General features: G+C 40.0%; 1 protein-coding gene across 1 annotated transcript in view; it reads left to right on the forward strand.

The window, feature by feature from the left end:
- LOC122557712 (spondin-1-like) overlaps nt 1-25,408 on the forward strand; it is a 325,902-nt gene that overhangs the window by 282,697 nt on the left and 17,797 nt on the right. The window contains exons 9-12 of the mRNA XM_043705605.1: nt 4,641-4,781; nt 7,026-7,107; nt 9,140-9,322; nt 24,840-25,010. Of these exons, the coding sequence (XP_043561540.1) occupies nt 4,641-4,781; nt 7,026-7,107; nt 9,140-9,322; nt 24,840-25,010 (577 nt within the window). The remainder of the gene's footprint in view (nt 1-4,640; nt 4,782-7,025; nt 7,108-9,139; nt 9,323-24,839; nt 25,011-25,408) is intronic.

Here is a 25,408-nt window from a genome sequence, read left to right on the forward strand (position 1 = left end):
AGACAATTGTTATTGGGAACTGACCTGGAAGATTGTGCAATTTACTTGTTCTAAGGACACTGTAGATGAACCTGTACCAAACCGCTGCTACGCTTTGTGTTGGCTGCTGAATTAGTTAATCAAGGGAGGATGGGTGCAAACCAGAAAATCACAGAGAATGTTTATTGGAAACTGAAAAAAAAGGTTCTTACTGGGTTTTAGCAGTAGACTGATTTTTGAAAACTTCCAGAGACCAGTGTTGCGCTTTGCTCTCTCTTGTTTTCAATCGAGTTACCAAATTGTTGAATGCTCTGAGAAAAGAAGTCCAGTCTGTAAGAAATAAGTGAATGCATCTGGAAATCTGCTGAACCTGTTAGCATTAACCGGTGACTTTGGAATTCAAGCAATATGTACATTCTACTTGCTGTGAACAAGCAATTGTCCAAAGATTTCATGAAGACTTGATATCCATCATTTGAAATGGTTTATTAAACTGTAGCAAGATATCCTTACTTCTGAACTTATATCCTCATTTATGAAAGCCAGTATGCAATTTGCCTTTCTAATTGCTTGCTGTGCCTGCCTGTCTACCTTCATTGACTCCTGTACAAAAGACATCCATATCCCTTTGTATACCCACATTTCCCAATATATCACCATTTGACAATTACTCTGCCTTTCTGTTTTTTACACTGAGCTGTACAATTTTATATCTTGACACATTGTATGCTCAGCCTGCCTTGTGTTTGACCATTTACTCAACTGTTGAAATCACCTCAAAGCCTCCTTTTCTCCTTCCCACAGCTCATTTCCTGTCATCAACAAACTTGGAAAAGTTACATTTTGTCACCTTATCCTGATAATTTGTATGCATTGTGAATAGATGGGGCCCAAACACTGATGTTCATGATACCCTACTCGTCTACCACATGGAAAAGATCAATTTATTCCTTTTATTTCCTGTCTGTATTCTCAATCCATGCCAATATATTACCCCATTCCCATGTGCTTTAATTTTACCCATTAACTTCCCATGTGGCACCTGATCAAAAGTCTTCTGAAAATCCAAGTACACCACACTTATTGGTTCTCCCTTATCTAGTCTACTAGTTACATCCTCAAAAGCTTCAGTAAATTTGTTAAGTTTGGTTTGCCTTTCACAAACACATGCTGGCTTTGTCAAATCTCATTATAACTTTCCAAGTATTCTGGGTTTTTTTATAATAGACTTTAGTATGCAGATGGTAGGTACTGCAGGCTCACATAGTATGCTGCCACTAAATGACATTAGGTCAAAGGAGCACACTTCTAGCTTCTGGCTGCAAAGGCATGGTCTCAAAGTAAAGATCTGAAATGAGGAGATGTTTCATTTACTCAGAGTATTGTGAACTTTTAGAAATCTCTGCCCCAGAAAGCAATAGTTTCTCTGTCCTTAAGATTTCAATAGATTTTTGTATACTTAAGGATTGGAAGGGTATGACACAGCAGAGGTTGAGGTTAAGTTCAGCTGAGATCTTACTAAATGGTGCAACAAGATTAAAAGGCCTATTACTCATCCTATTTTTATATGCTCTTCCATGGTAGTGTGGTCTACATCTCACCAGTCTCTTGATAAAGAGATTTCACCTAAATTCATTACTAAACCGGATTTGTTTCCAGATGTATAACAAACAGTGCCAAAGCATTTGGATTTTCAACTTCCAATGATAACTATATGTTTTGTTGCAAGGAGACTGGGGGAATGTGTGTGGTTATCACAAATCATTTCTGCAAAAAAATGGCAGGCTGTTCTGGTTGCCTTCAATTTCCTTTTGTTGAAAGACATGCTGGAATCCAGCGATAAGTGCTGGATCCAGCATTAAGAGATTAAAAGTGTGTGCAAAGCAGATTACCATGAGCAGATTTCCAGAAATGCTTGGATCACACTCAAGAGACTCGGAAAATTATTGTGGAAACTTAAACATCTGCAGTTTAATTGTCATCAGCTGTAAAGTTTTATGTACTCTTTCCGGGTTTTATCACAATTCGGATGTGGTTTAATATTTTGCATTGCATACTGTATTGATGTTATAATTGGGATAATAAATTCTGAATTATTAAACTGTATTATTACCAAACAGTATTCAGGAAATAACATACAATTACAGAACTGATGTACATAACAATGGGCTGGATGATTAAGTGATGAGGCAGATGATATTATCAGTTTTTTGAACAGCTTCAGTTTGGCAAAGCAGCTAACATAAGCACAATGTTATGCAGTCTAAGTTTTTTAAAAATTGTAATTCTTTAATTTGCATTCAGTTAGCCTATTGTTCAAACTGCACAATGGCTGTGTGTTTACCTCTCCCATTCTGTGGTGTCTGAAAGTTCATCCTTGATCAAATTCAGTGTGAATCAGCATGATATTGGCAAGCCAAAAAGCCCAGACTGCAAGATTGAGGCTGTCTTCGTTGTGAGTTATAAATTCTCTAGCAAATTCCACATCAACCATAGCTCAATAAGCAAAAGCTATCCACAGATATTTTGCCCAGCTCAATTTAGAATATCTTCCTTCCTTTTATTAATTCTTTCAGGCTTCTTTCTACCTGCAAATTTTGATATTTTTGCATAGTTTCCAAAGCAAGGTGTAAATTATAATTTATTGTTGTTTCACATTGAAAGATATGTCACCTGCAGACTCATTTATTCCAATAATAATTTAATCTCTACCACTTTCGTTTCCTTCTATCGCAGACTTTATCTTTATTATGTCCTCCCCTCTCTTTCGCAGCCTCCTATCATGCTTATAAGCTGCTTTAACTCTAACTTTTGTCACTTCTAACAGAAGATCATTAACATGAACTGTTAATCGCCCCCCCCCCCCCTCCATTTCCATGAATACTGTCTGACATACTGAATGTTTCAAGCCTCTTTGGTTCTTATTTCAGATTTCCAACATCTGATTTTGTGTTGACTATTGTAAAAGCCACATGACCAGGTTGCGTTCTTCCATATTTCATGGTTGTCAGTTCACTCAAAATTCCAATTTTCAGCTCTTGCTGCATCAAATGTGTCAGAACCATCGTTCACTGGCATCCATGTCTCTTGGGACTTCCAACAGCTGTATTTTAAGCTTTCACCTTCATGGCCTTACCTTAACTATCTTGGTAGCTTGCCCCAATCTGACAACTCTCTGAGACCTCTTTATTCCTCCATCTTTGGCATCTTATAAGAGGGGTGGCGCAGTGGCTCAGTGGTTAGCACAGGGCCAGGGATCAAGGTTCGATTCCAGCCTTAGGCGACTGGCAGTGTGGAGTTTGCACATTCTCCCTGCATCTGCGTGGGTTCCCTCCGGGTGCTCCGGTTTCCTCCCACAGTCCAAAGATGTGCAGGTTAGGTGAATTGGTCATGCTAAATTGCCTGTAGAGTTAGGTGTATTAGTTAGGGGGAATGAGTCTCGGTGGGTTACTCTGAGGAGGGTCGGTATGGATTAGTTGGGCCGAAGTGCCTGTTTTCACACTGTAGGGATTCTAATCTAATCTAATCCTAATAATGTCAGCAACTGTCTTGATTATACATCCTGAAAAACCCTTTCCAAACGTCTCCCAACCTTTCACCTCCTATAATATTTTGATCAAATATGTGTCAGTCCTCCTAAAATCATATTGTTTCGTTTCTTGTCCCATCTGTCCCTTTCTATAATTTATGCTTCTGTAAAATATATGGTGAAGTTTTTCTAACACCAAAGGTGCAAGATAATTACAAGTCATTCATGTCCCAGCACCATTTCCTGGCACATCATTTAGCACGTCACAGTTTGGCATAATACCTACACAAATGAACATTGTTTCTTTTATACCTGCAGTCAATTTCTTATGATTTCCAAGTCCTGCCATCAATTTTCAAGACTTCATGCAAACCTAATTTCCTATTTATGTGGAACTGAGCAAAAACAACAACTTGTATTTATAAGGATTTTTAGTGTAGTAAAGTAGCCCAAGGAATTATTATTGGATCATTTGCAAGCAAAAGCAATGATGTCAACGACTGGACATTCAGGACGGTGATCAGAGCCTTGGTTAAAGAGGGAGGGATTAAAAGTGAGTGCAGAGTTAACGAGGTTTCGGGATGGAACTTTAGAGCTTTGATCTCCAGTAGCTGAAGAAAGGGGTATCAAAGAAAAGTGATTCAAATGGTCACCGTGTAAGAGGCCAGATCCGATAGGTTCATAGATCTTGAAAGTCTGTAGCTGGAAGAGTTTACCAAGTAGGGATTTGTTATCGAGAATATAAGTGATGTAACCTTTAGGGATTTGTTACTGAGAGTGGGAGTGATGTAGCCATGTAGAGATTTTAAAACTTTAACGTGACCAGGAACCAATGTGGTTTAGTGTGCACAGAGTGAAGAGTGATTGGGACTTGGCTAGGACACCAGGGGGAGTTCCTTTACAATTCTTTGAAATAGTGCAATGGATCTTTCTGAGGGCAGACAGGCAGTGAAAGTGTGAGCCTGGAGTTTGTGCTGAAATCTGTGAATTGAGATTTGATCCTACAACACACGAAGCAATAGTTGAACTGAAAATGCAAGTAGTTGTTGAAGATTTTTCATTACTTTGGCTCAAATCCAGTTATCATATGTATTTGTTTATCGAGATTATGCAACATTTTCTGTTTCTTCAGGCCCCAAATCAACGGACAGAGCCTCAAGAAAGAATTAGACCCCTAACCAGCCTGGATCATCCAAAAAGCCCCTTCTATGATCCTGAGGGGGGTCCAATTGTTCCTGTGGCCAGAGTTGTGATTGAAAGAATTGCACGAAAGGTAACATGGGTTTCTCAGGCTGTTCAGAAACAAACCGTTGACTACAATTAGCTGTTACCGGGAATATGTTATGGACAGATTGGAGCATAACATTCTCAGGAATTGAAGAGATTGCAACCTGTGCATCTTCGGTTTTTCTGTGCAATAACTTTATTAGAAAGCTCTCTTGCCTTCATATGTATTTAGAAAACATTTCTATTTGAGCTAATTGACACCAAAATTCTGATTGCCCCACCAACTCCCCCCTTGCTCTGCCGCAAGAGATATGTGGAATGATCAGTACATTAATTAAAATAGGCCACACAAAGTTATGAGATCTTTAAGGTATTTGTGCCTGTGATTCTGCCAGTGATGCCTGTTATGATCTTTCCCTGTCAGTCCTCCTTATGACGAGGAATAGTCCATAGTTCTTCCACTATTGGGGGGTCCCCAAGCCTCTTTCCTTTCAAAGGTACAAAGGGGAAACATTATAAACAGTCAATATTCAGACAATTAAATAATCAGCCAACATCAGCGGTGATATAAGGGGTCAAGTTACAGCATACTCTGGACAGAAATGGTTCTACATAGAGCCTCATTCTGTGCTTAATCATATAAATGGTTAGCAGGAAGTTAAATAAAAAAATAATCTCAGCAATTCTTAAACTCTAGAAATATCTGTAAATCTCACCAAAGACACTTCATCTCCTAAGACTCACTGCTGTGATAAGAGAAAAAGGTTTTTGTTGAATCTTTGGATTAGGCATAATGTCAAAACTGATCACGTTCATCTGTGAGGCCTTTCAAAACCCTCCATGAGTTCAGGCCAGCTGCTGAGAATCATTAGAAAGTGGTCTGGTACTCTCCGATTTGAAAGGGGAATTAACAGGCGTAAGATCCACCAGCAGCTTAAACTTTCTCATTGAAGTGCTGCTGGTTAGGATTCTGGCAGAAATCACTTCTGCAACACAAAGTCTAGAGAACTGCTGAGATTTCCCCTTGTCACCTCCTATCCCATCACCACCATGTTTTTAAATTAAGCTATTCATTTGTGGCTGTTACTGGCATAGCCAACATTTATTGCCTATCCTCAACGGTTCTTGTGCAGGTGGTGTTGAACTGCCATCTTGAATACCAATGAGTGGCTTGATAGGCCATTTCAGAGGGCAGTGAGGGGTCTGCCACAATGCCTTGGATCTAGAGTTACAATGCAGATGGACTGGGTATGGATGATAGATTGCCTTCTCGAAAGGACATTAGCAAATGGTTTTTGTCACCATTTAGATAGTTAACATGGTTACCATTACTGAGACTAGCTTTCCATTCCGTATTTATTTAATCAATCACACTTAAATTCCCCTTCTGCCATTGTGGGATTTTAACTCCCCACTTTTGAATTGTTAGTCCAAGACTCAGGATTATTACAAAAGTGAAATACTACAGAAGCTGCAAATCTGATGGAAGTTCTCAAACCTGAAACTCTCATTCCATTTTTCTACCACAGTTGGTGTCTGATCAGCTGAGCTTTTCCAACCATTTTCTGCTTTTACCTCTGGATTACTGGCCTAGTAATATAACAACTTTGCTACCACACCATGACTTGGCTATGGTACTGCATCCCTATTTAGCGAGCCAATGTTTCTGTAACTTTTTGCCTTTCCAAGGCATTGCCTAGCTTTGAGTAACAAGTAACATGTGGAGTAATATCACCAAAATGATGCAGTAAGAGAGACAAGAAATTTAGCTTAATTTGTTGTAATTCCATGCAAGATGGTGTATCAGCCAATGAAAGCCTTTGCTAGACACTTCATGGATGTCACAGTGTAGGTGGTATATTTATTTTGTACAGATCCTAGAATGGGAAAATTGAATATCAGCATTGCTGTGATTTATGAAATTGAATGTTAATTCAGCGGCAAAGAGTTTTGTAACTACAATCTTAATGTTACACATATGCAACAAAATCTCAAGAGGACAGTCTCCATTTTGATGAAAAATTCCTGAATTCCAATGCCACCACTGTGAGGCCATTGAAATAATGACCCCATTTATAAGGTTCAATATCATGTTCACTCAGAAAATTAGAGAGAATCTTGTATTTCTGCACAATAATCACCGATGTAACATCTTTTTAAAAATGCCATTGAATTGCGTTTGCCAGAAGCTGTTTTAAATGTTAATAAAACTTTTTTGGTCTTGCTGTGCTTTATGCTGGTATAAATGAGACCTTTCTGTATTTTCAAATTTTTAATAATTTCTTCCCAGGGAGAGCAGTGTAATATTCAGCCTGATAATATAGATGATATCGTGGCCGATCTCAACCAAGAGGAGAAGGAGAAGGATGAAGGTAACTGTGTTATAATTAATTAGTTCAGGGTTCTGTGCCTTTTTCAGACTGAATGAAAACATTTCTATGTTCATCAGTGTCATTTAAAAAAACACAACCAGCCAGTTTGTTTTTTACTCCACGTATTTAACATTAGTTTGTGGGACTCATCAGTTCTTTTGATTAAGTATCAAGCCACAAATTAAGAACTTTGTTTTTGAATCCCACTGTGACCTTACCACTCATTAGTTCTGAAATCTCCTCTAGCTCTACCACCACATGAGATATTGAAGCTCCTCCATTCTTAATCTCCCCTCCTGCTAGTCGTGGTTATGCGTTCAGCTACCTGATCTTTGAGCTCTTCAATGCCCACCCTAAATATCTCTAATACTCTATCTCTATCTCCTTCTTTAAGATACTTCTTAAAACCCACCCCTTTAACCAAGCTTTTTGGTCAACTGTTCTTAAATCTCCTAATGTGGTTTGATTTCAGATTTTCTTTCACAACCTTCTTGTGATGTGCCTTGGAACAATTTATTTTATTAAAGGCACTATTTAAATGAAAGTTGTCGTGTTGTTATTTCAGCACAATGACTATTGAGTAATCTAATAGTCCAACATGTATTATATGTATCAAAGAGAAACCTAAATAGTCATAGGACAAATCACACACAACGTGAATCAATATTTGAAAAAAGGAACATTCACAGATAAAAGCTCTCTGGTGATCCCTCAATATAATCCTCAGTTTCGAAGGTTGAAGGGTGATCCAACTGAGATCTTATAAGATGATTTATTTGTGTAAATAAAGAAAAGGTAGTTTGTCTAATGAGGGAATCCAGAACGGGGGGACACAATAATAAATTACAGCCAGGCCATTGAAGAGATAAATCAGAAAGTAATTTGACAGGTAATAAGGTTAGTGGGAATCTGACACACGCTTTTCCCAAATGGTTATTGAGGCTGCAGGCAATTGAACATTTCAAATCTGTGATTGATAGATTTTTGGCTGGACAACGGTATTGGGGAATCAAATAAATGAAATTGAGCTACAGAACGGACAGATCTGCTTATTTAGTGATAGTACAGGCATGAGGGACTGAATGGCCTTTCTTGCTTTTGAGCTGTCTGAGCTTGAGCTGCCAAGCAAGGTTTTGAAGGAGAAAAATTGAAGCTGATCAAAATAGATGAGACAGCTGAGATACAAGCATTGATGAATGACCTTTCTCAGCCTCATATTCTTACTGCTTGTCTTCAGCTAATTAAAGCTGCTTCAATTACAGTGCAAAATTGTTTTGACCATGTTGGCAGATTATTCTGCATCCATGTAATCATGTTGTTTTCATTTGAATGGAGAAGGAAATCAGTGAAGGACTCGAAGAATGGAGTGGGGATAGGATGTATCCTTTATTACCATTATGTTTTACATGATTATCCATAGTTACGTTAACTACATTAAATCTTAAGGTTACCCGTCATCAGTTTCACCAACAGTAAATTGTATTTGTTTGGTGTCTTTAAGGAAAGATGGTTCATAGAAGCAATCTGACACCATGCCACATTAGAAAATGTTAGGGCAGATGACCAAAAGCATGGTCAAGGAGGTTAATACTAAGGAATTCTTTTAAAGGAGGGATGCAAAGTGGAAAGGCATAACGGTTTAAGAACTTAGGACTTGGCAGTTGAAGATATGGAAGGTATGGACACCAATTAAATTTGGAAATGGTAAAGAGTCCTGAATTGGACAACAGAGCCAGTGAACATTTGTGTGGCTGGAAATGAATTCAGGAGAGTGAAATGACATGGCCGTGGAAGAATTTGAAAACATTGCCAAAAATCAAGGTATTGTTTAACCAGGATCGAATGTAAATCAGTGTAGATGGAGTGATGGGTGAATGGGATGCAGTGTGAATTAGAGCATGGCCCCATGTTTATTGAGGGTAGAATATTGGAAGCTAATCAGATGTTTTCACATGTTGAGAAACTCCTGCGGAAATTGGGTGAGGTATTAGCCAGGATAAGTGAATAATTGTCTGTTTCTCTTCATCTGCAGATGATACTCCAGAAACTTGTATCTACTCGAACTGGTCTCAGTGGTCAGCCTGCAGCTCCTCCACATGTGAGAAAGGGAAGCGGATGAGGCAAAGAATGCTCAAAGCACAACTGGATCTAAGTGTGCCTTGTCCACATACTCAAGATTTTGAGCCTTGCATGGGGCCAGGTTGCCGTGATGATGGTAAGCATGCACAGTAAATAATGTGATGAGCAGATAAAGAAAGTATGGATGTTGAATGCAAGAGTCTACTAGAGATGGTGGTTCCATGCACGTTGAGGTTTAACTCAAGTCTGGAAGTGGAGAAACATTAATTTCCTTTCAACCCTGGAACCACTCTTTAATTCCAGCTCAAATTTATGAGACGTATTCTCCTTGACTATTGTGCGGCTTGGATAGGACTGAATCTGTGCAGCCTCACTCCTGTTCCCAGAGAATATGATTCTGTAATAGAAGACTGCAAGTTATTGGGTGTGCTATGGGAATCTTCAGGGAATAAAGACATAGGACAAATTCAAATTTCATCCAGTAAAGAAAGAAAGAACTTACATTTCCTTTTGCATGAGTCTAACAAGCCTTTTTACAGTCCATGAATTACTTGTGAAGTATAAATTACTATTTGAAATACAAGGAAATTTGGCACTCAGCAAGCTTCTAAAGCATCAGGGGTACAATGAGTAGGTAGTCTGTATTAGTGATATTGGTCACAAGATAAATATTGGTCCAGGACATTGCAAAGTTCTTCAAAATAATGCCATGTGATCTTTTAGGTCCACCTGAGAGGCAGACAGGGCGTTAAATTGATGTCTCACCCGAAATATGCTTGATACGGCTGCAAAAGACATACACCCCCTCAACAGGTGGCAGCACAGCGCTGCCTCAGCATTGCTCTCCCCCCCCCAGAGCGCGGTTCTCCCTCAGCACTGACCCTCTGATAATGCAGTGCACCCTCAGCATTTACTAATGGTCAGTGCTAGTAATACAAGCCAACAGTAGGGAGGCCTTCCATTCCAAACCACTTATCACTCGCACCAGTACGCAAAGTAAATGTTCAATGCTGCTATGGGTAAATAAAAAGGAACCAGATGAATGTGGGTCCATTACAGGCAGACTCAGGAGAATTTATACTGGGGAATAGAACAACGTTGGAGAAACTAAACAATGTGTCTGTTTTCATTGATGCATGTAAATGAAATCTCCCACAATTAGGGACCCAAATGATAAGGGAGATTTCGAGTTGAAGGAAATTAGTATTTGCGAAAAGGTTGTACTGGAGAAAGTTGAAAAGTAGCAAGGACCTGACTGCTGACACCCCAGAGTGCTGAAGGAGGTGACTATCAAGGTAGTTGATGCATTGGTAATCATCTTCCAAATTTCCATAGAATCTGGAAAGATTCCTGTAGATTGGAGGCTAGCAAATATCATTTGACTAATTAAGAAAGGAGTAAGAGAGAAAACAGGGAACTACAGACCAGTCAGCCTTATATTAGCAGTAGGAAAAATGCTAGATTATTTTATTAAGGACATGATAAACAGGCAGTTAAATGAACGTGAGCTGACTGGTCATAGTTAGCATGGATTTGCAAACAGAGAATCGTGTTTGATGAATTTGTTCGTGTTTTTGAGGATGTTATGAAGAAATTTGACAAAGGGGAACTGATGGATATCATATACTTGAATTTTCAGAAGATGTTTATCAGGAGGTTGGTTAGCAAATTTAAAACATATGGGATAGGAGGTAATGTTCTAGCATGGCTTAAGGATGGCTAACGGACAGAAAACAAAATGGAAATAATTTAGCTCATTAAGTAAGCACCAACCCTCTGAAGAGCATCCCATTCAGACCCAGGCCCCGCCCTATCCCTAGCCTGCACAACCCTGGACACTACAGGGCAATTTAGCACAGACAATCCAACTAAACTGCACATCTTTGGACTGTGGGAGGCAACCATACGACCAGAAGGAAATCCAAGCAGACACTAGGTAAATGTGTAAATTCCACACAGACAGTCACCAAATACTGGAATGGAGCCCAGTTCACTGGTGCTGTGACACAACAGTGCTAACCATTTTCACATTGGCAGACTGTAATTAATGGGGTACCACAAGGATCAGTACTTGGGGCTCCAGCTGTTTATAATATATATCAGTGTTTTGGATGTGGGGACCAGATGTAATATTCACAAATTTGGAGATGATTCAAAGTGAAGCAGGAATGTGCATTGTGATGAAGTTGGAAACTGGTGTCAGGAGGATTTAGATAGGTGTAGTGAGTGGGCAAGAACATGGCAGATGGAAAATAATGTGAAAAAAAAATGGAGTTATCCACTTTGATCAGAGTAACAGATTTGCTGTAACAGATAAATAGAGTCATTGAGATGTTAAGCATGGAAACAGACCCTTCGGTCCAACCCTTCCATGCCAACCAGATATCCCAACCCAAACTAGTCCCACCTGCCAGCACTCAGCCTATATCACTCCAAACCCTTCCTATTCATATACCCATCCAAATGCCTTGGAGATGTTGGAAAGTGTGCAAAGTCATAGAGTCATAGAGATGTACAGCACGGAAAAACACCCTTCAGTCCAACTCATCCAAGCCGACCAGAGATCCCAAACCAATCTACTCCCACCTGCCAGCACCCAGCCCCATATCCCTCTAAACTAGCCTCCACCACTTCCTCTGGCAGCTCATTCCATACATGTGCCACCCTCTGTGTGAAAACGTTGCCCCTTACGTCTCTTTTATATCTTTCCCCTCTCACCCTAAACCTATGCCCTCTAGTTCTGGACTCCCCCACCCCAGGGAAGAGACTTTATCTATTTATCCTATCCATGCCCCTCATGATTTTATAAACCTCTACAAGGTCACTGCTCAGCCTCTGACACTCCAGGGAAAACAGCCCCAGCCTATTCAACCTCTCCCTATAGCTCAAATCCTCTAACCCTGGTAACATTCTTGTAAAACTTTTCTGAGCCCTTTCAAGTTTCACAACATCCTTCCAATAGGAAGGAGATCAGAATTGCACGCAATATTCCAAACATGGCCTAACCAATGTCTTGTATAACCGCAATATGACCTCCCAACTCCTGTACTCAATACTCTGAACAATAAAGGAAAGCATACCAAACGCCTTCTTCACTATCCTATCTATGTCCGACTCCACTTTCAAGGAGCTATGAACCTGCATTCCAAAGTGACTGAAGGCTAACATGGGATGTAGTAAGCCATTAGGAAGGCTAATGGAATGTCAGTCATTACTACAAACTGAATAGTGAAGCTTTGCTTCAATCATATAGAAGTTTATTTAGACTTTACATGGAGAGGTTGTGCAGTTTTGATCTCCATATCTCAGGAAAGATGTTATTACCATAAAGTGAATGCAAGGAAACGTCACCAGACTTCATCCCAGGATGACCGGCCTGTCCTTTGAAGATGGCTTGGGGAACTTAGGCTTGCATTTGCTGAAAATTCAAAGAATGAGAGGTGATCCCATTAAAGCTCAGAAAATAATTGAAGGGGCACAATGTTTCCATTGGTTAGGGAGTCTAGAATAAAATAAGACAGATGTTATATAGGACTAAGATGAGTGAAAAGAAAATCTCAGTGGGTTGTGAATCTTTGGAATTCTCTATCCTAAGGTGCTATGGAAGCTCAGTTTTTGAGTATGTTTCAAGGAGAGATTGAAGGACCTCTGATTACCAGTGGTATACAGGGTTATGGGGATGGGGTGGGAACAAGGCATCAAATTGTTCAATCAACCATGATCATATTCAGTGGCAGAGCAAACTCAGGGGACTGAATGGCCTATTTGTGATCCTATGATCCAAAAGCAAAATGGAATTTTTCTGATTCTGTACTCTTAATCAATTTTAGAATCTCAAGGCCAATTTGTCTCCGGAGAACATTATTCATTCATTTTCCTTTCTCTCTAAATTGGTAATTGTGTAATGCCACGCAGAGAAGATCCCATCTACTCAGTAGATGGGTTGGAGATGATATCGTTCAGGTTTTCAGCTCTTTGCTACTATGGTTGAATGACTAGACTTCACAATAAGCTAGTACAGCAAATAAGTCTGCAGAAGTATGCTTGAAATTTCTATTCTGAATCATTTAAAGCAGACAATTTATGTATCAGTCCTCCTTTACATTTGGGAGCAGCTGTTTCCTTTGATAGTGGACTTGCAATAGTAAAATACTTTCCAACAATAGCTCAGCTTCTAAAACATGGAAAGATCAAGAAAGAGATTTTGGAGGTGGGGGAGTAATTTTGTGCACTTAGCAGTGAGCACTCATATCTAAGAGAAACAAAACACAGCATTTTAAAAAGGAGGTTGTTTTGGCAGTGCACATTGTAAGATGAATTTTACCAGTGCCCTGGGAAGATCTCTTGAGGGTTGAATGATGAATGTTGACCAAAACAGTAAGAAAATTTATTTCTGATTCTCTGGAAAAATTCTTGGTTTTCAAACCATGATAGTCTACTACACAACATTAGTTAATACTAAGCAGTAAGGATACAGAAAGGTCATCATTCATGTGTAAAATGTTTTCTCATTGTAGAATTTATCATTTCCATCGTGTTGCTACTGATTAGAATGAACACCCACATGGAGACAGAAATCCAAAAGTCTGAATGTCACTATCCCACCTCCATCCACAGAATCATCAAACTAGTTCTGTAGATGAGAGGAAAGCCTTTCACTTCCTCAGCCCCTTTCAACCTCTTCACACCCTTTCACTCTCATCGTCCTTCATAACAGTTTGATCAAGCTTACCCCATCTCCCAGTATCTTCTTCCCTTTCCCTTGCTCCAACTCCCTTTAAAAACTAAGCCCCCTCAGCATCCTTGACCCACTTCCCCCGGAATTCTGTCACCCCTTATAACTTCACTTCTCTGCTCCCTGATCTACCTTAATCCACTCAGCATCGACTTCATTGACAGAACTCACAAAGCCTAGAAAATGTTTGAAAGACTTTGAGATGTTCCAGAAAATAAACATTACTGCATTGTGCATGTGAAAATTATTATCCTCAGGGAACAACATAAATCTGCCAAAATAAACAAAATTTCAACAGGTAATCAAAAACATTATTCACTTAGAAGCACACAAATATCTTAAAATAAACAGACACCACTTCAATCGGTTCTTAAAAACCATTTGGCCGAACCTTTGTTTTTTTTAATATTCTATTTTAAAAAATGGCAACTCCAATAGTGCAGCAATCCCTCAGTACTGCACCAGGAATGTTACGTCTCTCAAGTGGAACTTGAACCAATAACCTTCTAGGTAAAGTGATCATATTACGTCCTGAAAAACAGATGGTGTACTACTTCTAAAATTAACTTTTTGAATGACTTCATTTTACTTATGTGTCAAAGCAGCAGCTGTTTGCTGTCCATGGGGAAATATTCGCAGTTCTGCAAATTATTTAACCTGTTTCCCAGTGTAATTGACCTGAATAGATCTTGTGAACTGCTGTTCATTGGCTAAACCTGTCAGCCGAATGATGGAAAGTGATGAAGTGTAGAGTATAGTAACAAAATCTCAGCTGTAATGCTGAAAGCTTGTTTTCCAGGAGTAGTTGTGTCTCTGGCCAAGCTGTTCCAATAGAGCTGCAAAGCTGGTATTGCAAGTGAAAACTTACCAACTACATCCTATCCCTAAAACGGAGTGCAGATTCAATCCTGTCAAATATTGTCATTTGGGATATTCTCAGTCAACCACAAAAATATAGACAATGCACTTACTCATAAAGAAACTGCCGAGAAGAACAAGTGTAGCAAGTACCTAGAAATATCCCCACCTCAAATTCCCCTGCAAGCCACGTACCATCCTTACTTGGAACTAACACCCAGCTCCTTCATTATCATTGGATCAAAATTTTGCAAATGCCGCACTATAGTTGCACTGTGAGTGTATTCATACCATGTGGAATGCAATGGTTCAGGAAGGTGGTTCACCATCACAACCCCATCAGAAATTACTGATATACAATATTGTTGAAATTTCCAACAATATCCAAGCACAATGAATAAATAAAACAAATTGGGTATTCTGTCATGAGTGGTGTACCTCCTGTTTTCCTCTTGGCTCCACTGATAGGCACACAAGACTATCTTCATAAAGAAAGGCTTTTGAAGTCCAATCTTTAATATCCACTCATGAAATTCCCTCCCTAACCTAATCCTCTCTACCATTCTCTTCTCTTTTAGGATGTTTGCAAGAAATGGATAGTTATTAGTAAGCTTTTGCCAACCTGTCTTAATAGCTTCATCTGGGGCTTGGGGTCAAATTTTGTTTAAAGGCAACTCACAACAGCCCAAATTCTGCAGATGCTGGAAATCTGAAATAGAAACAGAAAATGTAGAAAATACTCATCAAGTCAGGCAGCATCAGAAATTTCTATTTTTATTTGTTTAAATAGATCTGTGTGTCCTCTTACATGATTTTCAAAAAACTTGTGTCAGGTACAAGAAGAAATTCACAATTAGGAGAGCTATTGGAATACTATCATTTACAATTAAGGCAATTCAATACGAAAGCAATCAGGCTATGCCTCATTGGTACAGGTACTTGTGATACATCAACTGGATTACAGAGCACAGCATTGGTCACTTTATTTAAGAAAGGATGCAAATACATTGGGTGCAGTTCAGAGAAGATAATACCCGGGATGAGGGACTTTTCTTATGAGGAGAGATTGGACAGGTTAAGTTTGTGCCTGTTGGAACTTCGAAGAATAAGGTGTGACTTGATTGATTCATGAGGTGGAGGGGCCAGTGTTAGGCTGGAGTGGGCAAAGTTAGAAATCACATGACACCAGGTCCAACAGGTTCATTTGAAATCGCAAGCTTTTGGAGCATAGCCCCTTCATCAGGTGAAATGAGAGAGAAGAACACAGACACAATTTATCGACAGAGATCAAAAGGTGGAGTGAGTGAAGTATTGATTAATAAGTCTCTGCAGGTGATCAAAAGTGTCAGATGGTGTGAATAAAGTGTCAACAGCTGAATAACAAGTGAAGGGATGACCTATAATCTAATGAACTGAGGCAGAGAGATGCTTACAAAAAATTTAAAATAAGGTGGTGCTGGAGACAAACCAAATGACTGGAATAACGTGACAGTTATAACAGTCTGTGCCAAGGGTCTAACCAAATAATTAGTGTTCCAAAACCATACAAACTAATTAAGGTAGAGCAATCATAACAATTTATCAAGGTGATGATATCAAAACAGGACATAAGGAAGATTTTACAGATACAGAGCAGTGTGGTAGGGTGACATGTAGTGCAACGTGAACCCACAATCATGATTGAGGTTGTCTTCATAGAAGATCATAACTGGTGTTAACAGGGTAGATGTGGAGAGGATGTTATTTCTCATGGGAGAATCTAGAACAAGTAGTCACTGTTTAAAAATTAGGCTCACCCATTTAAAACAAAGGTTAAGTGAGGTTTTTTTCTCTAAGGATGTCATGGGTCTTTAGAACTCTCTCCCAGAAAAGCAGATAGAAGCAGAGTTCTTGAATACTTTTAAGGCAGAGGTAGATAGATTTTTGTTAATGAAGAACGTGAAATGTTATCAGGTTAGAAGTGAATGTGGATTTGAGGTTCCAATCAGTTCAGCCATGACCATGCTGAATGATGGAGTAAGCGTGGGGCTGAATGGCCTACTCCTCGCAACTCACATGTTCGTATGTAATGATCTTGTGAAACACCTTGGAATATTTTACATTAAAGGTGCTATATAAACACAAATTGTTGTTATTGATTTTTATATATTATTTACCTCATATAGCCTCCTTATTGCACTTATCTCATTTGAATCTTTGATAAAGATATTACTTACTAAATTTATTTTGTTTTCATTCCATTCCCAAATGATATTCATTGTTCTTTCACTTTATCAGTGTGATGTAGCATAATTTCTGGATTTCTTTCCTCATTGCTGTGCTTCCTGGAAGTTAAAATTCTCACTTTTATCATGTGCTTTGTTTTAAAATCAAGCATTATAAGACTATAAGACCATAAGACATAGGAGCGGAAATAAGGCCATTCAGCCCATCGAGTCTACTCCGCCATTCAATCATGGCTGATGGGCATTTCAACTCCACTTACCCGTATTCTCCCCGTAGCCCTTAATTCCTTGTGACATCAAGAATTTATCAATTTCTGCCTTGAAGACATTTAGCGTCCCAGCCTCCACTGCACTCTGTGGCAATGAATTCCATAGGCCCACCACTCTCTGGCTGAAGAAATGTCTCCGCATTTCTGTTCTGAATTTACCCCCTCTAATTCTAAGGCTGTGTCCACGGGTCCTAGTCTCCTCGCCTAACGGAAACAATTTCCTAGCGTCCACCCTCTCCAAGCCATGTTTTCCACAAACAAATCACATCTGATCAAGTGAACCCAATGTAAAAGCAAAGAGACTGTGAACACTGGAAACCTGAACTACGTACAGAAAATTCAGCAGGTCTGAGCAGCACCTGTAGAGAGAGAAGCCAGAATTAATATTTCACCATCATTAGTTTGGAAAATTAACAAAATATTTGCTGTTGAAGGAGCAATGTATTCGATCATTAAAGGAAATATGGTAAATACAGTTTATGGAGGTATTGAGAAAGCATATTAAAAAGTATTGTAAAAGAGATTTGTTATAAGATGTAGGTCTTGTGGAGATATCTGTTAACAGTGAATTCCAGATGATGTGTTTGTTGCTTGGTCATGGGAATGGGGGATCGGGGGCCCAGAGAAATGTGATGGTTCCAGGATTGCAAGATAATTTAGATGGTCATCAATGGTAAAATGTAGACAGACTCTACACATGGAGGACTGGAAGGTGCATACAGACTTATAGGCCTGAAGAAGGGAGAGACACAGCCATGAGGATGTGTGCAAGATAAAACTCTCGAAAGCTACCCTCTCGGGCACAGAAGCTTGGTGTAGACACAAGTGATGAAATTCATGCCTTTAAGGACGTGAGCTACACACTCTGGTCTCTTTGGCTGTCAGTACTGTTGCCTCAAATGAAAAATGAATTTAATTAGCTGTTCCTATGTTTTCTTCTTCTTGTAACAATGCAAAAGTTGTGTGTGACTTACAGCTCAGAGTGAATGCTTGGGTTAAAATTAATACTTGATTGCAGAGATTTCCACCACAGCAGGAACTGCATGAGGAAATCTGATTCTCTGCTTTTCTTTCAGAATACAAATTTCTTCAGTATTTGCTTGGGAAATATCATTTAACTGAAGCTTGTACCATGACAGGGTTTGAATAAAATTCTGTTAGCTCCTCCATCTCTCACTGACTTGATCTCCAGTTGCGATGACATCATGTACTAGAGATGCTGTAATATTCTGAATCAAATGAAGACAGGATAGAGGCCCACTCTAGGCTAACACTTCAACATGGGAGCACTGCATTGTTGGAGGTCCCTTCCTTCAAATCACATACAAAACTGAGACCTTGGCTGTCAGTTTAGGTAGATGCAAAAGATCTTGTAGCTGTATGGGAAGTACAGTGAATCTCAAAGTATTCCTAGTTAAGATTTGGCCCTCAACTATGAAATAAATGAAATGCTTTTTTATTTCATCAATGATGATGAAACTTGTTGTTTGCAAAAATGCTTGCAATTTAACCTTTCTACCAAGTGTAAAGTGGTTTGCGTGGAGTTGGGATGTCATGTTGAGGTTGTACAGGACATTGGTGAGGCCACTTCTGGAGTACTGTGTGTACAGTTCTGGTCATCCTGCTATAGGAAGGATGTTCTTAAACTGGAGAGGTTTTGTAAAGAGTTACCAAAATATTGCCGGGACTGCAGCATTTGAGTTATAAGGAGAAGCTAGATCTGCTGGGACTTCTTGCACTGGAGCATAGGAGATTAACCTTATACAAGTTTATAAAATCATGAGGAGTATAGATAAGGTAAAGAGCAAAGGTATTTTCCCCAGAGTGGGGCAGTTCAAAACTAGTGGGCATATTTTATGGTGAGAGGGAAAAGATTGCAAAGAGACCTGAGGAACAATTTTTTCACATAGAAGATAGTTCGTATGTGGAATAAATTGCCAGAGGAAGTGGTAGATGCAGGTACAGTTATAACAATGAAAAGACATTTGGTCAGATACATGAATAAGAAAGGTTTAGAGGGATATGGGCCAGACGTAGGCAAGTGGGACTGGTTTAGATTGGGAGACTTAGTCGGCATGGATGACTTGGGCCAAAAGATCTGCTTCTGTTCTCTATGTCTCTATGATAAGTACAAAATGGATGTATGAAGTAAGTTTGTCCTTTCATTCAAAGATTGTTTTTGTCCCTGCTCCATCATTGAAGATCCTTCCATTTTGCACTGGCATTCAGCCTACTCCATGCCTATCCATTGCATTGCTGCTTTTTTATCTGCCTGTATTAGCATTTTCACTCCAAAGACAGCACCTGGATTTGACTCTCTGGGCTACTTCTTGATGTATGTGATCATGTAAGATTTCCCATTATCTAAGTGGACCTTAAAATTATTCTAAAGTACAGAAACATAGGCAACCTAAAGAAGAGAGATTCACATTTGTTCTTCCCTCCCATACTCTCACCTCTCAACCACACGTGTCTGATGTAATAGTTGAAAAAAGGGAGAAAATAATGTAAGAGCATGATCAATGAGAATGTGGATAGTTATACCAAATACAAGTGTTTGAGATTTTCCTATGAGCACCTAAGTTCACAGATTGACATTATGTCACTGTACCCGGTCGAGGACATAAAATGTTGTAATGAGCAATGGCCAGGTCCTGTGAAGAAATAAAACTGCACATCACCAACCATGCTTCACACAGGTATTGAAGAAATCAAGTCAGCTTACAACCATACATCAATAACAAGTAATACACATGCATTTGTAATGACAAATAGCACACTGCAGAGGGAAGCTACACTGTTGAGTTATGAAGACTCTATCTGGTCCTATTGTCTAATCATGAAGGAGTTTTCTGAATATTTAGAGACAATGTAACTACGGACATCCTTGTGCATATTATCAAAAAAAAAGGCTCCACATTCTTTAAAGTAAAAGGGGTTTGCTGTTTTGTTATGGCACAGATTCCAGTCAGACAGACCATGTCTTTGAGACAGTTACTTGACAGACTGACATGTGATGTTGCAGTATAAAAGTACTGCTTCACTTTCATTCTCTAATACACTAGATAGCATCCCTATTCACAGACTATTTCAGATTGGCAGTTTGGAAAGGACAAAGGGATGTGAGTTGTAACTGAAGAATGGAATTAAGCAGGTCAATAAGATTAAACAGGCAAGTGTGTGGCCCAAAGATTGGTGTGGGAGAAATGGGTTTGAATCCATACGACATTGACACTGGAGAAGAAGCGGCCTGTTCCGATGGGACGGTCTTCATCTGAACCGTGCTGGTCCAGTGTCTTAGTGAATTGCATATATAGGGCTGTAGACAGGGCTTTAAACTAAATGTTGGGGGAGGGTTCAGTTATCGGAGAAATTAGAAAACCCGAGTTAAAAGAGGAGGTAAGAATGCAGAACTCAGGAGAGGTTATTAAAATTTCCAGCACAGGCACGAATAGGACAGAGTGTATGGAAACAAATAGCATTCAAACTTCAAGCACACCGAACAAACAAATGACAATGAGAAGAGGGACAGTTAATACAGGACTCAAGGTGTTATATCTGAATGCACACAGTATAAGGAATAAGGTAAATGAGCTTGTGGCACAGATCGAAATTGGCAGGTATGATGTGGTGGGCATCACGGAGATGTGGCTGTAAGAGAATGAGGATTGGGAGCTGAATATTCAAGGATATACATCCTATCAAAAAGATAGGTGGGGGGACAGAGGGGGTAGGATTGCCCTGTTAATAAGAAATTAAATGAAATCAATAGTAAGAAACATAGTAAGGTCAGATGGTGTAGAATCTCTGTGAGTAGAATTGAGGAACTGCATAGGTAAATAAAAACCATAGTTGGAGTCATGTGTAGGCCTTCAAATAGAAATCAGGAGCTGGGATGCAAGATACACCAGGAGATAGAAAAAATGTGTAGGAAAGGCAAAGTTACAGTGATCATGGGGAATTTCAATATACAGGTGGATTGGGAAAATCAGGTTGGTAGTGGTTCAGAAGAAAAGGAATTTATGGATTGTCTATGAGATGGCTTTTTGGAGCAGCGTGTAATGGAGCCCACTAAGGAACAGGTAATACTGGATTTAGTGTTGTACGTTGAGGCAGACGTGATAAGGGAGCTTAAGGTGAAGGAACTCTGAGGAAGCAGTGATCATAACATGATTAAATTTACTCTGTAATTTGAGAGGAAGAAGGTAAAATCAGAGGTAATGGTATTTTGCCTGAATAAAGGCAATTACAGAGGCATGAGGGAGGAATTAGGTAGAATTGACTGGGAGAGGAGGCTAGCAAGAAAGACAGTGGAACAGCAATGGCAGGGGTTTCTGGGAGTAATTCAGGAGACACAACAAAGATTCATCCCGAGGAAAAAGCAGCTTGGTACAGGGAGGATGAAGCAACCATGGCTGACTAGGGAAGCCAGGGATAGCATGAAAGCAAAACAAAAAGCATATAAAGTAGTAAAGAACAGTGGGAAACCAGAGGATTGGGAAGCTTACAAAGACCAATGAAGGGCAACAAAAAAGAAAGAAGGAGAAAGAAGATTAAATATGAGGGTAAGCTAGCCAGTAATGTCAAGGAAGACTGTAAGAGTTTCTTTAGTTATAAGGGAAAAAGAGAGGCAAAAGTGGACATCGGGCCACTGGAAAATGTCACAGGAGGGATAGTAGTGGGGAGCAAAGAAATGGCTGAGGAACTGAATAATTACTTTGCATCAGTCTTCACAATGGAAGACATGAGTAATTTCCCAAAGATTCAAGAGATTGAGGGGGCAGAGCTGAGTATGGTGGCTATCACAAGGAGAAGGTGCTAGAAAAACTGAATGGCCTGAGGGTGGATAAATCACCTGGACCAGATGGACTATACCCAGAATTCCAAAGGGAGATGAAGAGATAGTGGAGGTATTAGTGGTAATCTTTGAGGAGTCACTAGAATCAGGGAGGGTCCCAGTGGACTGGAAAATCGCTAATGTAACAAGGGAGTAAGGCAGAAGATGGAAAATTACAGACCAATTAGCCTAATCTCAATCATGGATAAGATCCTGGAATCCATCATAATGGACGAGATTTCTGAACACTTGGATGTATGGTAAAATAGGGCAGAGTCAGCATGGTTTCATCAAACGGATGTCATGACTGACAAATCTGCTAGAATTCTTTGAGGAAATAATGAACGGATTAGACCATGGAGAGTCTATGGATGTTATCTACCTGAACTTCAAGAAGGCCTTTGACAAGGTGCCACACAGGAGGTTACTGAGTAAGTTAAGGCCCATGGTGTCAGAGGCAAGGTGCTAGCATGGGTAAAAACTTGGTTATCTGGCAGAAAGCAGAGAGTGGGGATAAAAGAACTGAGGGCATTCTGATTAAGTTTGCAGATGATACAAAGATATGTAGAGGGACATGAAGCATTGAGGAGGTAGGGAACCTGCAGAAGGATTTGGGCAGGTTAGGAGACTGGGCTAAGAAGTGGCAGATGGAGTACAATGTGGGAAATGTGAGGTCATGCACCTTGGTTGGAAGAATAGACGCTTGGACTATTTTCTTAAAGGGGAGAACATTCAAAAAATCTGAAGTGCAAAGAGATTTGGGAGTTCTCATCCAGGATCCTGTTAAGGTAAACTTGCAGGCTGAGTCAGTAGTTAGGAAGGCACATGCAATGATGGTATTTATTTCAAGAGGACTTGAATATAAAAGCAGGGATATACTTCTGAGACTCTATAAGGCACTGGTCAGGCTACATTTGGAGTATTGTGCACAGTTTTGGGCCCATATCTCAGGAAGGATGTACTGGCCCTGGAGCCCGTTCAGAGGAGGTTCAGGAGAATGGTCCCAGGCATAAACAGCTTAACAGATGAGGAACATTTGAGGACTCTGGGTCTGTACTTGATAGAGTTTAGAAAGATGAGGGGGGATCCAATTGAATCTTTCAGAATACTGAATGATCTGGACAGAGTGGATGTTGGGAAGATGTTTCCATTGGTAGGAGAGACTAGGACCCGAGGGCATAGCCTTAGAGTAAAGGGAAATCCTTTTAGAACAGAGATAAGAAAATTTCTTTAGCCAGAGAGTGGAGAATCTATGGAATTCACTGCCACAAAAGGCTGTGGAGGCCAGGTCATTGAGTATATTCAAGACAGAGATAGATATGTTCTTGATTGTAAAGGGGATCAAGGATTACGGGGAGAAAGTGGGAGAATGGGGTTGGGGAACTCATCAGCTGATATTGAATGGTGGAGCAGAGTCAATGGGCTGAATGGCTTAATTTCTGCTCCTGTATCTTATGGCCTTATGGAATGTTTTGCTTGGGTGTTGTAATGGATGCTATGGGAGCTCGACCGGTTCATGACTGGAGCAGGCATTGTATCACAAATAAGGCAAATAACTTAACATACTCATTGTCAACATGCTTCAAGCACTGTGGATTTTAGAGATGAATTTTACCACAGGTTTTTATTTGCTTTATTGGGCTTTTCTGTGGCCTGAGTTACATTGGCTAGATGATTACAGGATTGCGGATGGGTGAAAAATGGTAAATAACATTGTTGTGTGTTTGCATGCGTATGGTGGACTGTCACTTTAAGAATACAATCACATGATTTAACGCTGATGTCTGTGGCCATTTTGGGCGGGAAACAGCATACTTGAATCTTGCTGCCTATCAAGTCAAGATCACCCTAATAAAACTCCCGTTGTTTAACACTTCGATCCCCTGGTCTTTCTTGGAATTTAATACAAGGAGAAAACTGGTGACGAGGATGGAAACTGTTTCAAGGTCCACCAAGCCAATCACTGATTTGTCTAAAACAAAAAACATACAGAATCGTGTGGTGCTCACTGTGGATCTCAGCTGTACTGCAATAAGAAGAGAGGAGAAATCAGAATATGCCTTCACTGCACCGAACCAGGTATAGTCAGCAAAAAAAAAAACTTATCCCAGGGGATGGGCATATAGTGCAAAAGAAGCTTGAAATATGCTTCATTCTGAAGGAATTATGTGAGTAATGAGTACTCTATATAGAAGGAAATGTTTTGAGCTGGAAGGTATTTACTCTATGGGCAACAAGGTTGGATTAAGCTGTTTCCCACCCAAAATGGCTGATGACATTTTCATTACATCATGTGATCAGACTCTTAAAGAGACAATTCACCATAGTTATACAACACACAACATTTCTCCCACTTTACTGTTGTGGCCATCATCTGCTTGGGTTTAGATCAGAGTAGTGCTGGAAAAGCACAGCAGATCAGGCAGCATCCGAGGAGCAGGAGAATCGACGTTTCGGGCAAAAGCCCTTCATCAGGAATCCTCCATTCCTGATGAAAGGCTTTTGCCCGAAACGTCGATTTTCTGCTCCTCGGATGCTGCCTGATCTGCTGTGCTTTTCCAGCACCACTCTGATCTAAACTCTGGTTTCCAGCATCTGCAGTCCTCACTTTTGCCCCTTCATCTGCTTGGGGCAGGCTTGATAAACCGACGAGTCTTTTCCTGCACACCATTGTCGTACATCCATAATGTTCTTGATCAATTCAGTAACACACTACTTACATTTTCCAGATGCGTCAACTTGCATGATGTCAGAGTGGATCAGCTGGTCCCCTTGTAGCCTCTCCTGTGGAATGGGAATGAGATCACGGGAAAGATATATCAAGCAATACCCTGAGGATGGCTCCCTCTGCACGCTTCCCACTGAAGAGACAGAAAAATGCATCGTCAATGAGGAATGCGGTATGTGCAAGAGAAAAATGTACTGGAGGTATACTGCCAGCCCATCAACCTCTTAAAAAGGTTACAGAGAAGATGAGATCATGTAAATATTTTGCAAGGTCCAGAGATAATGCAAGAGAGGACCTGCATTCCCAGAGCGCCCTTCATGACCTCAATGTCTTGAGCACTTTAGAGCCAATTTAATTGTAGACATGTAGGAAAAGTTAATGATGTGCAAAATCAGTCATGACTCAGTTGCTAGTACTGTCTCACCTCTGAGCCAGAGACCATGGGTTTCAGAGTCTTGAGCATGTAATCCAGCACTAATACTCGAGCGGAGTACGTAAGGAAATGTTGTACTATTGGAGATCATGTATTCCAGATGAGATGCTGAGCTGACCTGTCTGCTTAACCTGCAG

The sequence above is a fragment of the Chiloscyllium plagiosum genome, chromosome 16 (assembly GCF_004010195.1).
Source record: "Chiloscyllium plagiosum isolate BGI_BamShark_2017 chromosome 16, ASM401019v2, whole genome shotgun sequence".
Classification (NCBI taxonomy): Eukaryota; Metazoa; Chordata; class Chondrichthyes; order Orectolobiformes; family Hemiscylliidae; genus Chiloscyllium; species Chiloscyllium plagiosum.